Source organism: Zerene cesonia, chromosome 5 (assembly GCF_012273895.1).
Source record: "Zerene cesonia ecotype Mississippi chromosome 5, Zerene_cesonia_1.1, whole genome shotgun sequence".
Classification (NCBI taxonomy): Eukaryota; Metazoa; Arthropoda; class Insecta; order Lepidoptera; family Pieridae; genus Zerene; species Zerene cesonia.
The window spans coordinates 2,684,041-2,698,772 of NC_052106.1; the positions used below are offsets into that span (position 1 = coordinate 2,684,041).

The 14,732-nt window shown below is 32.1% G+C and overlaps 3 protein-coding genes across 3 annotated transcripts in view; 1 reads left to right on the forward strand and 2 right to left on the reverse strand.

The window, feature by feature from the left end:
* On the reverse strand, positions 1-1,225 carry LOC119840091 (protein OSCP1). The gene is made up of 2 exons (XM_038366598.1): positions 1,103-1,225; positions 1-1,011 (listed from the first exon to the last, which is right to left on the reverse strand). Exons 1-2 carry the CDS (start codon positions 1,212-1,214, stop codon positions 203-205), a joined length of 921 nt encoding a protein of 306 aa, XP_038222526.1. The 5' UTR covers positions 1,215-1,225; the 3' UTR covers positions 1-202.
* LOC119840089 (SET and MYND domain-containing protein 4) lies at positions 1,088-5,356 on the forward strand. The gene is made up of 2 exons (XM_038366596.1): positions 1,088-2,648; positions 3,914-5,356. Exons 1-2 carry the CDS (start codon positions 1,234-1,236, stop codon positions 4,296-4,298), a joined length of 1,800 nt encoding a protein of 599 aa, XP_038222524.1. The 5' UTR covers positions 1,088-1,233; the 3' UTR covers positions 4,299-5,356.
* Positions 5,279-14,732, reverse strand: part of LOC119840090 — a 23,763-nt gene continuing 14,309 nt past the window's right edge. The window contains exons 4-8 of the mRNA XM_038366597.1: positions 12,073-13,368; positions 10,320-11,500; positions 9,336-9,342; positions 8,239-9,204; positions 5,279-7,563 (exon numbers count right to left, since the gene is read on the reverse strand). Of these exons, the coding sequence (XP_038222525.1) occupies positions 6,127-7,563; positions 8,239-9,204; positions 9,336-9,342; positions 10,320-11,500; positions 12,073-13,368 (4,887 nt within the window). The 3' untranslated portion in view covers positions 5,279-6,126. The remainder of the gene's footprint in view (positions 7,564-8,238; positions 9,205-9,335; positions 9,343-10,319; positions 11,501-12,072; positions 13,369-14,732) is intronic.

A 14,732-nucleotide genomic window follows, 5' to 3' on the forward strand; every position in this document is an offset into this window, starting at 1 on the left:
TCAAAAAAACTTAACTAGCGGTTATTTCCCGCAACTGCTTTCATGGAATCGGGGAATTACATTACAATTCTTGCAAGTAAAATGAACTTGGCCGATAATCTGAAAAATAACTTCATTCAGGTACTTAAGCACACGAGCAATTATTATTTTGATATAAAAAAGCAATAATTAAGGAACATATAAGGTGATGCGTAGCATACACTCAGCTGAGGGATACATTTTCCAACATTTCAAGAAGATCCTCCTGTGTCGTTTTTGGTATATTAGCCGTAAAAGTGAGATCATTACTTGGAACATTTTTACGACTCAAATCAATATTTTTAAAATATTTATACTTTTGCAATACAATTGGTGAGCATTGCTTTGTACTAAGTTCAATATTATTTTCATGTATTGCTTGCTTCTGTGGTGATGTTGCTTCCATAGGACCCAATAAACAACGGATTTCACTATCGTCAGCACAGTGGATTTGATAATCATCAATAGATTTCTTTTTATTATCGTGTTTATATATATTTTCCCCTAGATTTTTAAGAAATTTCAGACTAACTGTAGCAGGCAAAGCAAAAGTACCATCATTGCGTTGTAGTCCTAGCCGTAAAAGGACTGAAATTTTGGAATGATATTCAGAAAACCATAGCACCAATGTATTACAAAGGCATTTATAATCATTCGCAGTGAAAATCATTGCTAAAGCGTCAAATCTTTTAGTTGTGTCTTCAATTATATTTCTTGGGAAATGTGCCGGTAATAAAGTGGCTACACATTTTAAATGTCGCCGGCTGATGTCAAAAATACTCTGGTTTGTCGCTACAGATAATTGCCATTTGAAGATCATTGTCATTAAATCCCAAAGTTTATTCATAGAATAAGTATCAAGTCTCATAATCGATGAGGCAGATATATCTTCTAAGAGTTGCTTGATGACGGCATGAGGAGCAACGGGCTGTGGTATAAATAGTTCTTCCAGGAGCTTTGGATGTAGAAGGACTGTTATTATATCTGTGAGTACTGAAAAAATAAGTTATAGAAATAGGTAACTGAAAGCTCTCTATATATACGGCCAACAGCTTTAAAGTGAATAAGTTACAAAAGTATTTACCAATCTCGGATTTGTCCACTGGTATGTTTTGCATTTTCAATCTCTGCTCGACAACATAAACCATCTCACAGCCGAGATTTATCACAATAAATGGTGTTGCAAAGTGAGACATTTTGTAAAATAATATCACAATGATTATTGATGTTATTTATGCAGATGCTATTAACAAACTCACTTCCCAAGGCAAAATTACCGACATTTCTCGCAAACTGTTAGTAGCAGATAATAACAGCGATAGAGTTTTATTAGTATATGATATCTTTGAAGAGTGCAATTTTTTTCCAAGTACTTTACAGCACAAGAAAAGTGAGAAAGTGTCTGCACATTATCGTAACCTAGGCAACCAGTGCTATCAAAAGAAAGAACATTATAAGGCATGGCAATATTATAATTTATCATTTCTTTATGCACCCTTGGATTCAGAAAGTTATGCACTAGCATTATCAAATAGGTCAGCCGTATTTTTTTCGTTGGACAAATATGGTGAATGTGTACAAGATATTGAACATTGCTTTTCCCTAAATTACCCAGAAAAAGTGAGAGATAAATTGATAAAAAGAAAGGAATTATGTAAGGAAGCACTTAGTAGTATTCAGACTGAATTGACAGAAAATCCAGAAGGAATAGATATATTAACATTTAAGGGGGAGAAAAGTGAAAGATATTTAGGTTCCAGCACAAAACTTGAAGTTGTTTATAACAAGGAAATGGGAAGACATGTCATTGCAAAGGAAGATATTAAAGTTGGTGAAGTACTTGTGGAGGAACAACCTTATTTTGCATTGGTTTTAAAGCAACAGATCCTTTTTGCATGTAGTTATTGTCTCTCTAGAAAACCGAATCTCATTCCTTGCAAAAACTGTTGCTTCGCTCTTTATTGCAGTGAAGAATGTAGCTCAAAGGCCTTGAAGGAGTATCATGCTGTTGAATGTCCTTTGATGGCGTCATTGATGGATATGAATTTCACTAAACTTGAATTGCTTGCCCTAAGAACTGTCATTAAAGCTCGCACCGATCATCCAGATTGGGAGGCTTTATTCAAAACAATTGAGGAAGCCGAGTCAAATATTGATACAGAGTTTCATGGTCATGTTAAAGTTGGTGATAAATGGGTGTATGACTCAAAATACTATGCCTCAATACATACCTTAGCTACAAATGTGGAGAGAAGATCTATTTCTGATATATTCCAAAAATCAGTTACTGCTGCTGTGTTTTTGAAATTTCTTTTAGACGAAACAAATTTTTTGGATGCTGATGATGAAAAGAGCAAAGAAAAGATATGGAAATGTGTGGCTGGTTTACTTTTACTGCACAGTATGACTAGTCCAACAAATATGCATGGTATTAGTGCTAATACAGAAGTGGGCGGGAATGGGAAATTTGGAGATATGAATATAGCCAGTGCACCTTATGCATTTCACAGTCTTCTAAATCATTCATGTGCCCCTAACGTAGTAAGGTATAGCAAGCTTGGCACAAGTAACATGACATTGTTTGCTTTGCGGCCCATTAAGAAAGGAATGCAGTTATATGATAATTATGGGTAAGTGTTTACTCTTATTAATATTATAAATGCGAAAGGATTGTTTTTCTTTCTTTCACTTCACAACGGAGCATTTCCATGATTCATGTGTTTAGATAAGATAGGTTTTTTTATACCACTGTGAAATATCTAACGGTAATCTATGAGGATGATGCTTTGATTTCAAAACCTTGACTGTCTAACAAAGGCAATGTTTTATGGCCGCCCTGCTTATACATGTAACTAAGTTTATTTTCAACTAATTTTAAAAATAGGAGGTTATCAATTTGACTGCTTCTTGGTGTTTACTACCTCATAACTATTTACTGAGTAAATTCTTTCTTACAATTATTTTTTTTATGTGAAAACTGGTTCCACACATGTGATCCCAGTCAAATTTGGTGTAAATCTGTTAATTTGAATGTGGTTTGGTGGTTTGTTAAAAATAATTAACATGGTAAGTATGTTAATATCAGCACTATTTCAATATTCTTATTTTATACAAAAGGGGTAAATGATTTACATTGTTATGTGAAATTAGATTACCTAATAAATAATGAGACTAATTTACAATTCAAGTGTTGTTGTAAATTTAAAATTTTAATTTCTTAAGGACATAACGTTTTTAAAATAGTTGTAATTTTTAGTGCAACCTTTTTCTTTAAAAATAGCTTCCCATTCCAGTTGTGCTCGGGTTGACTATTTTTTTGGGTCTTTCAAATAAAGAAATTATCCAAATCATAGCAGTGCCTAATCCTACAAATCAAATAACAGTAGAAGCCAATTAGCTATTTTTGACTTACAGTTGTTTATTTTTATTAAGTGGAGAAATCTTGTACGGCCTTCGGACGTGGGTATCTTACGTGGGCTTTGATGGACTCTCGTCTATAACTTCATCGTGTTCTAATGCGCTGCCTTAGACGGGACTGCGGGAACACATTGTACACATTGAACACATTGAACACATTGAACACAGCATATCCGCTTATTAGCATGGGCTGCAAAATTAGCAAGTTTAGATACACAACTTTCTTTTATACAATACTAGCTTTTGCCCTCGTACGTGGAGTTGTGTAATAGATGTTATTATACATGTTAACCATCCTCTTTAATCGCTCTATTTATTAAAAAAGACCCCATCAAAATCCGTTGTGTAATTTTAACCATTTAAGCATACATAGGGACAGAGAAAGCGACTTTGTTTTATACTATGTAGTGATAGATAGATATAGATTCCACTTATTTAGAAAGTAGTTCATTTTAAAATGTTAACATCTCATCTTCAGGGCCCATCATGCGTTGGAGGATCGCATGGAAAGACAAACATCGTTGCAGTTTCAGTACAAATTCATGTGCATGTGCGAAGCGTGTGTCAACAACTGGCCCACATACCTGACTATGCGGCCGAAGAAGATTCCACCGAAAATAACAAGAAATAAAAACAAATTTCTCAATTTCAACATTATTGATAAACTACAGCGTTGCGATAAAGATACAGCTATTAAAATTTTTCGCAAACTATGTAACCTCTGTGAGGAATTAGAGAGTTTCGCTCCCTGTATTGAGCTATGTGATTGTCAGGAAGGTCTCAAGCAATGTTTGGTTATACTGGAGGGTATTGTGCCATATGGTTGTAACGAACCAGTAGACTGGCAAATGAACTTATTGTGACTGAAACGTTTGAAGAATTTCTGCACATACTTTCTTATTATAACAGTATTGCAAATTATATTACTATATTTTGATATTAATATTGTGGAAACATTTATATCTTTGGTACTCTACATATTTGAGTATCTTAAGACAGGTTTTAAGTATAGTATTTACAAATCATTTTAATATATATTGTCTATACTTTATAACTATATCATTAAATTATTGTATTTAGAATAAAATAACTAGGTGGTTAGTGTTTCAGTTTTTTCAAGTCTAAGCAATCAATTGTTTTCTCAGATCTTACCCCCTCATCTTTACTTATTGAGTTTTTTTTTAATAAAACGATCATTCAAATATTAAGGGAGTAATAAATTTCATAGACATTTAATATTAAAAATACCTGTAGAATTAAAATTAATGAAACTTATAAGTGTATTCCAATAAATGTTAACCTTTGTATTACAATTAAATTAAATGGTATGTTAGCCATGATAGAGAAGTCTTATAACGCCTATATAATTTTCGTTTTTAATTATGAAAAAATATTTTTATTCTATTTAAATAGATAAAGTATGTTTTGTCAACTAATCACTATGATACGATGTTTTAAAAACGCTGATAGTATTCGTTTTTTTTAAAACACGGCGCAGCGGCGACTTTATATACTTAGTTATAAGTCAAATAAGTTATAAAAAGTAATTATAAACTACCGTATTATTTTAATTTGCTCAATAATTAATTATCTGTTTTCTATAGTCTATCTATCACTATTTTGTACGTGATAGTTTATTTTTTTAATTTTATCAATTTAGTGTGGCCACAACAGGCCATACTAAATTGTACAATATATACATACATGCATTTAGAAATAAGCGTGGGTGTGAAAGCATTTGAGATAGATATACTCACATAGAATTGAATATTGGAATGTACTTAACTTATCAGTATTTTTATTATAATCAAGGTCAAATAGGTGAAGTAATTAACGTTTTCAATACTTCCTGTAAGGTTTTATTAATATTTAAAATCGTAAACAAGAAACTAATGCTTATACTCTTCGGAAATATTGGGAAGAAATTATGAATTTCTTGAAGAAATCTGTATGTTACATGTATAAGGAATATGCCAAAAATTATATTATTTTACTGGTTACTTAGCTTGTTAGATATAAGTATAGTCGAAGTATATATAGTCGAATGTAATTCAACATATACTAATAAAATATTCAATTAGTAGTAATTATAGTGTTTTCTTTATATACTCTATATTTATATTTTAATCTAAAAGCGAATTTACATAACTTTTAATATACATTTTTCTTAGCGGAACAATGTTCGGCAGAAATTACACATTGCAAGTTACACACAAGATTTATATTCTAAATAATAAAAAATACGTACTTTATTGAGGTATGACAATAGTAGGTATACGTATGTTATATCTATATATTTATAATTTTATTTGTTTATATGATACTTTGTATCTTTGTCTTTCGATATAAACTAGATAATCACATTTTTTACAACTAAATGCTTTGACACAATCAAAATAGAAGAGTATATGAGACTCATGAATGACACAAAGCATCCGGTCTGTCTATTATGAGCTAGATGCAATTTGTATCCTGTTTCCTGATCGTTTTTCTGTACGGACAAGTCCGATCAGTGTTAGGTGTTCTGCCAGTCTGAAAGATCCTTTTATTTGTTAGTTCTGATTTGTTTGTAGGTACTTATGCTATTTTAATTTTATCAAAGAGATCTGCAAGCTTCATTTAATTTGGATCCATTTAATGGCATTAAATCTTCTTTTAGTATTGAGTGTTTCTATGGAAAAACAAGAGTCTCTATGAAGATACAATGCACAATATTATTGTTATAACCAATACTAAATCTAATCGCCTTTTCTCTGTCCCAGAAGGTAAGAGAGTGTTTGGCGACCCAATGTTGACATCTATAAAACCTGGAATGTTGATAATCTTGTCTTCATTTAATAATTTAATACGTCCTGATACTTTGGGATTGATTGGACTAAACTTGCTCAAATAATCAAGTGCGCAACTAACTTCGTTGTATGAAACAATTTCTTTTTCTAATCCTTCAAACATAAAATAACCGTCTCCTCCATCTGCTAAAAATTCTGACATAATTATTTGGTATTGTAAGTTATCTTCTATGTTTGTGAATCTATTGCAATCACTACAAATAGCTTTTGCTTGAATGACGCGAGATCCTGGTAGCTTATTTAAATCATACATTACTTCTACACCGGACATTTGCAAAAATTGTCCCGTTGCGTCAATTTTTCTCCATGAATCTACCGAATGTTCTAGAGCTTTCATTAATACGCTGCCATTCATATGGACTATACAGAGTGTATCAGAAAAAGGTATGACTGTAATCCAATCGCCTCTTGTTAAATTGAATGGTTTCTTTGGTTGGTCTATCGACGTTCTTATCCTCCCACCTTGAATAAGAGCAATATTCACTTGAGAAAATTCAGCGTGGTAATGTTTCGTGTAGTTAATCATAACGTCGCATAAAAAGTTTCCTAAGTTACATTCATACAATCTACAACTCTCTCCATCCAGGTATGTAAAAGAGCTTCCGACAACAACATTGTTTATACGGTCAATTTCACTATGGTATTTCTTCACTATATTTAAAACATCTGGGTCCTGTGGTATTGCATTATTCAATAAAATTGGATTACCTTCGTAATTTATAATGTCACCATTTTCATTAAACGTTAGATATAAGCTACCCATGTATTTAGTATAAGCGTACGCTTGCACCACTAGGACCTTTCTTCCCGATTTTTGCATTACAATAGTCGGATACGGTCCCTGAGGAAATTCGGGAATTTCCGTTGTGTTCACATTTGATAAAAATGTGTTCGAGTGTCCACCTATCACAATATCAATGTCTTCAACTTCACTTGCAATCTCCAAATCCTTTATGAAACCAGAATGACCAAGAGCAATAATTATATTAACATCATTTTGCTTTAACTTCTGAACTTCTCTCCTAACTGCTGGTATTTCATCTTCATAATTAACTTTATTTCTTGGAGCAAGAAACTTTGTTTCAGGTGTTAAGTAACCGATAATCCCAATTTTTACATTGTTCTTACTTAAAATAATAGATTTATATAGATTTGTTTCAGCCTTTAGATCTGGTTCTTCGTCTAAAATGAGATTAGCAGCTAATACCGGTGAAGTTAAATTTCTTATAAATGGTATAACTCCATCCACAGCTTCATCGAACTCATGGTTTCCCAGCGACTGGAAGAAAATGATATTAAAATAATTAGATACTCTTTACAAAGTAACTTGAGTATTTTTATAAAGGGAAATAAAAAGACTGTATTCGGGTAATTTTTTATTATAGGAACATCGGAACATAGGAACTTTGTACATCTTAGCATCTAAACTTACAAATGTATTTTTAAGTACTCAATCAATATCAATATTACTTGTATAATTTAACCCTTACATACCTAATATATGTGTTACATTTTTACAATTTATTTGTTACAATAAACTAATACTATATATTAATGCTATTGTGAGAAGCATAGGCGGTGTTAAATTTTTAGAAATATTTTCCGTTGCATATTTGTCAAGTATTGTGACACGTCGTTCTATTTCTGGGAGAACTGGGCTATGTTGTTTTATATAGGCCATTGTACATTCTAATTCACCATAATTTAAAACTTGTGTTGGTAAGCCATTTAACATAGAATAGCCATCCCCACCATTGGATACAAAGCTAGGCATAATGACTTTGTATTTCTGGCTTTCGATAATTTTAGAATATGTTGGTATCGAACAATTCCAACACCTGACGGTGGCTTCAACTACTTTAGAACCAATGGGTTTTGTGATGTCATAAACTACTTTAAGGCCTGACACTTGAAGAAATTCTCCAGGATAATCAAATTCATTTAGATTGGCGACAGAGTGCTCTAACATCTTCATTAGTATAGTACCATTCATTGTTACAACTACCAATACTCCTTCAAATGGTAGAACTGCTATTAAATCTCCTTTAGTGATTGCAGTCGGTATTTCTCTAACCGCGATTGCAGATCTTATGCCGCCACCTTGGATAATAGCTACGGGCGTATCACTCCAATATTCTCCTCTATATTCTGTAACGTACTTATAAATCATGGCATCGGCAATTAAATTACCAAGATTGCATTCTTTGTGTTGACAACTATGGCCATCTAGAACAACTAAGGTAGTACCGATCACTTCCTCTGTTAAATTTAGAACTTTTTTCCTGTAGCGATTTATTATTTCCAAAACTTCTGGATCTTGAGGGATGGAATTATCCAATAGAATTGGATTGCCGTCTGCGCTTAGAAGTTCTCCGTTGTTGTTAAACACCATGTGAAGTTTACCGAGGTATTTAGTATAAGCATAAGCTTGAACTACAGGTACTTGTTTTCCTGAAGCTTGTGTGACGTATGTGGGGTATGGACCTATTATTTTCTCAGAATCTGGACTTGTACCATTCCAGAGAAAAGTATTCGTATGTCCTCCAATGACTAGATTCAGACCATCTACTGTTTTTGCGATTTCAATATCTTTTAAATATCCAGAATGTCCTAAAGCTATAATTATATTTACACCTTCATTTTTTAGATTTTCCACTTCTTTTTTCAATGCGATTATTTCGTCTATATATTCGACATTATTTTTTACAGCTAATTTTTTTGTCTCAGGTGTTAGGTAACCGATAACTCCAATAGGTGTTCCAGATATGTTAAACACAATAGATTTTCTTAAATTGGATTCAGCCTCTAATTCGGGTACTTTAGTGAGCACGAGATTTGCAGCTAACACTGGAGATGTTAAATTTTCTATAAATGGTGTTAATCCGCTGACTCCATGATCGAACTCGTGATTTCCAAGAGACTGTAACAAAAGATAATTTTCAGTATATGTTAAAATATGCGAAAATGATATTGTGAATGAGTATTTATAGATGGAAATTGTATAACTATGAGTGTTGTCTCATAAATATAGCAATAACGTACAACAAAAGCTATGTAACTACGAATATGAACATATAAGTAAATAACCTACGCATTATACTAGGATCATTAATTTTATTGTAACGGATTTTTTGTGCCAAATGAATAAATAAAAGTGCAAAAGTAGTAACATGGATTTATTTAATACAGTAATTATAACAGCTATTGATGTAACTAAAAACTTCCTAACCTACTATTAATAATGTATTATGTACTTATAGTATTTATAAACATCATAATTTCTTCCGAATTGTAATGAAAGAATAAGTAAAAACATGACATTACAAATACGATGCTTTTCTATAATTATAAATTGTGATTCAATTATAATTACACGAAATCGCAAATATCCTACAATAAGTGGCTACAATATAGGTATTATCATAACCACTTATTCTTCTTAGTTGCTCATACCTCTTTTATAAGGTGGATTGAAATGTGAAATGGGCTAATCTATACTTGAAACAATTACTGAGAAGGTTGTTTTTATAAACAACAAATTTGAAATTAATAACCTCTTTATTGACTGGCTAATCAGTCGATAAAAAATGAAATCGATGGAGATTTCCATATTTTATCCGTCGTATTTTTGCCGACAAAATCACACCGGAGCCTTTATCAGATAAATCCATTTGGATAGTGGTTTGTGTTCTAGTATCACATAGATTGCATGCAAAGGATCTACTTAGATCTTTCACCCTCTCACATTACAAGTTTATAAAAACAGAGCAATACATATAATATTTACAAAACATGGATTTTATAGAACATATGAAACCTTATAACGAAATTATGGAATAAATTATAAAATTGATTAAAATAATAATGATTGATAAAGTTTTATTATTCGCGAAACTTATCGCATCTACATTATTTATCATAATACGACCTTCCAATGCGGGATATACAGGACTCGTCTTATTCAAGTATTCAATTGTAGCTGAAAGGTCGTTAAAGCTTAAATAAGCAATCGGTTGCTCTATAAAAATGGAGAACCCATCACCACCCATTGACAAAAATCCATTTATGAGTATATTATAAGAAGCACTGTCATTCAATGGTGCAAAAATTGGTATTTTGCAATTACCACATAAGGTAAGAGCTTTTAAGAGTCTTTGGCCAGGTTTCTTTTTTAAGTCATATTCTACACGCATACCAGAAACTTGTAGAAATTGGCCTGGAGCGCGAATAAGATTATATTGAGAAACTGAATGCTCCAACATTTTACGTATGTCTGAACCGTTCATTGTGACCTTTACAACTCTGTCATCAAACGGCATCACGGTAAGTAGGTCACCTATAGTTATATTACTTATTTTATTAATATTATTTATAGATGCTCGTATTCCACCTCCTTGTAAAACTGCTATTGGAGTGTCAGTCCAACCTACGCCCGTATATTCCGACGCATACTTACGTACTATAGCATCAGTGATTAAATTACCCATATTACATTCTCTTAATCGACATGTTTGTCCATCCAAAAAAACTAGAGTGCTACCTACGATTACTTCAGAAACTTTCATTACTTCGCCGCGATATTTATTTACGATGGACAAAACTTCCGGGTCCTGAGGAATATTGTTATTTAACAAAACTGGATTAGTATCCCGAATGTTTATGATTTCACCTTCCGAATTAAATATCAAACGCAAGTAACCTAAGTATTTAGTATATGCGTATGCTTGTACGACAGGAACGTTTCGTCCAGAATTTTGTTTAACTATTTTTGGGTAAGGCCCAATAGGAACTTCGGAATCGGGAGGTGGTCCATTCCATAAAAAAGTATTTGTGTGACCTCCAATGACTAAATCTATACCATCTACTTCTTTTGCTATTTCTAAATCCTTTGTAAAACCTGAATGTCCCAATGCAATTAATATTTTAACTCCTTCGCTTTGTAGTTTCTTAACTTCATTTTTAATTGCAGTGACTTCACTTATATATTTGACTTTATTTCTTACTGCAAGAAATTGTGTATCTGGTGTTAAGTATCCTACTACTCCTACTTTTACACCATTCACATCAAAAACTACAGAATTTCTCAATTTTGGTTCGGCCATTAATTCCGGTTCTTCATCGAGGACGAGATTTGCAGCAAGATTAGGACAAGTCAAGTTGGCAATAAACGGCAACAAACCAGCTATTCCATTATCGAATTCATGGTTTCCAAGAGACTGAAACAAAAAGTAAATTTTATGTTAGATTACTATACATAGATACATATGTAAAATAATAACCGTTGAGCGTTATTTTAAAAAACGAGCTTTTATTTATAAGCCAAGAGAGTATCAAAGTGTTACGCGGAGTAAATTTGAAGAGGTGAGATAGATAGGTACATTATTTATAGATAGAATTGAACTAGTTAAACAATTACAATCTTCACTGATTGGAAGAAATAGAGAAGGATATTGTGAAATTATATATTGTTAGATTAATCAAAAGCAAGTCCCCGTAGCAAAACTAATAAATATCGTAGTTAAAAGAGAACGTTTTATTTATTTAAATAGGTCATGCAAAAGGGTACTTACTGATATATTTCATAAGATAAAATAAAATACGGGTTTCACAGATTAATTTATATTTAAAAATAAAACCTTTTTTTTGCCAGCGTCTAAAATTGGAAAATAAATAAAACATAAACAAATTACAATTTATTTAAATGCATAAATTACAAAATTAAATATCTGATAAGTAAAGTAATTGCCAATAATATTGATGATTTAATGGTATGAGCGGAACCGGGCACTGTATCAGTGTTCAGTAGATTTATGCGATCAGCTATTTCTGGGTACACCGGACTTCTTGTTGACATAAATTCCGTAACACAAGTAAATTCATCATAATTAAGATTTACTCTTGGTAGGTTTGTAAACATGGAATAACCCAATTCTCCATTAGCTAACGAAGAAGGCATTATAACTTTATAGTCTCTGTTATCTTCAATTTCGTAAAATTCAGGAATAGCACAATTCCAACAACGAGCTACGGCATTAATAATCCTCGACCCTGGGTCTTTATTAAAATCGTATGTTACTCTTACACCAGAAAACTGTAGAAATCCTTCGGAACCTGCAGTTGTGTAACTGTAAACTGAATGTTCAAGAGCTTCGTTCAATATTTTTCCGTTCATTGTAACGGCTACTAAATTGCTGGACGAAGTTATAACAGAATATAAATCACTTCTTGTTATATCACCGGGTCTTTTCTCAGGAGCAATCCTACCGGTTAAAGCGCCACCATGGATAATAGCAATTGGCGCGTCAGTCCAACGCTCGCCTTCAAATCTACTGGCATAATATTGTATTATAGCGTCAGTGAGTAAATTAGCGAGATTACATTCTTCACTTTTACAGGAAGTTCCATCGAGTACAACTGCTGTCTGCCCAAGAATCATCGAGTTGAATGCTAAATCTTTTTCTACGTTGTTGGTCATACGTAAGGCCTCATAATCTTGTGGAATTGAATTATCAAGAAGAAGATAATCTACATTAAAGTGGAATAGCTCTCCATGATTATCAAATGCTAGATTTATCTTTCCCAAGTACTTCGAATAAGCATACGATTTAATGATAGGGACACGTTTGCCGGAACTTTGTAACACAATTCTTAAATTTTCAGTATCTTCTATACCATCATTCAATACAGTTCCATTTGTTAGGTACTTGTTTTGATTTCCAACTATAATCAAATCAATTCCGTCTACTTCTTGAGCTATTTCAATATTTTTTGACGTAGAATAACCTAAAGCTATAATAATTTTAACGTTTTCTTTTTTCAGCTTTGTTACTTCTTCTGTTAGTGCCAAAACTTCGTCTATGTATTCTATTTTTCCTTCGCTGTCTAAAACTGAAGACTCGGGTGTAAGATATCCAACAATACCAACTAGAGTCCCATCAATATTAATAATAGATGATTTCTTTATTTTGTTTTGAGCCTCTGGTACATTTACTATGACATTTGTAGCAATTATGATTGAATCCAAATTTTGAAGGAAATGTGAAATGCTTTTATTTTCCTCGTCAAATTCGTTATTGCCGAGAGACTGAAATAAGAAATACGTATGATAAAATTTAAGATATTTATTAAATTATCAAGTGACAGATCTTGGTTAGTAAGGTTAAAGAAAAATTTAGACTTGTGCATTTGTTACATTATTCATAGTATAGTATTTCATTAAAAACAATGTACGAAATTGAAATAAGAGTAAAAAAGTCCAAACCCGTAGGCAATGAACACAAAAGCCACAACATAAATATAACATGCAGTTACCAAAACCAATAACCCTTACGTTTAATGAGATGTAGGTTAATTATAAGTAAAGTATTGCATGAGAATAACATTCTTTGTATTAGTAGTATTTTTTGTGCCAAGTGGTTAGTAGGTAGTATAATTAATCGAGAAATATAAAACAACTTACATTTTTAATAATTTAAAATTTTTTTAACGGAATCCTTTTTCCAAAACTGCTTATATACCTGTATTAGTGAACTAATACTCTACAATTACAATAGGTATGTTCACATTCTGAAGATATATTATCTTGCAATTGCAACTAAGATCTATCTACATTATTCGCGTTCTCTAATGAGATTCAAAGGCATGATACGAACACTGATTAATTCTATACATCTTGTTTATACTGTCATTTCACATTATGTAACCGAACATGCAACAAGTCTGGTATTGATTTTCAACTGTACATAGTACTGTTATGTAGTTGTGCATGTAATAAATACAGCTGAACCGAGGCGTGTCAGCGATAGAAAATTTCTGCTATGAAAATGTCATTTCATTTTGGTGATTGATTTAACCGGCCTTTGTGCGCGACGTTGAGATTCATTCTGATGTGAAAATAGATAAATTGGGAAACGATTTAAAATCAAAGTTCAAAAGTTCTGTAGGCGTTCTACCTTTTGTAACACAAAAGGACATCGTCTCAATAAAAAATTGATACAATTAATATCTATGTCAATAAAAATATATGTTACCTGCCTTAATAAATTAACATAAACTTGGTAAGCCTATTATATATAATACTATGTCGTACAATTAACGATTTCTAAACCTCGGGCTTAATCACGATGCCGCTAGTATAATTAATTATTAAAGTACAAGGCAAATATTACGCGTAATGACTTGTCTTAAAACAGATCTTGTCAGAAAAATAAACAATGGAGAATTGTTTGTTATGTAAATCTCTGAAGATGTATGAAAATATGATATGACATAACTGGAACAATGCATATTCTATTTTACAGTAATTTAAATGTCATATGCACGAGCTTCCTTTATTTTCTATTGAATGTGCCGGTTGTGATTTTTCCAAGTTATATTATATGTCGATTTAAACATTACATATCAATAAAATATCAAATAATGTAATCGGAATGTTTCGTAACTGAAGTG

Coding starts and splice junctions, on each gene's coding strand:
- LOC119840091 (XM_038366598.1), bottom strand. CDS start 1,214: ATGTCTCACTTTGCAACACCATTTATTGTGATAAATCTCGGCTGTGAG. Junction 1,012..1,102: donor AGTGGACAAATCCGAGATTG/GTAAATACTTTT, acceptor TTATTTTTTCAG/TACTCACAGATATAATAACA.
- LOC119840089 (XM_038366596.1), top strand. CDS start 1,234: ATGATTATTGATGTTATTTATGCAGATGCTATTAACAAACTCACTTCC. Junction 2,649..3,913: donor CAGTTATATGATAATTATGG/GTAAGTGTTTAC, acceptor TCTCATCTTCAG/GGCCCATCATGCGTTGGAGG.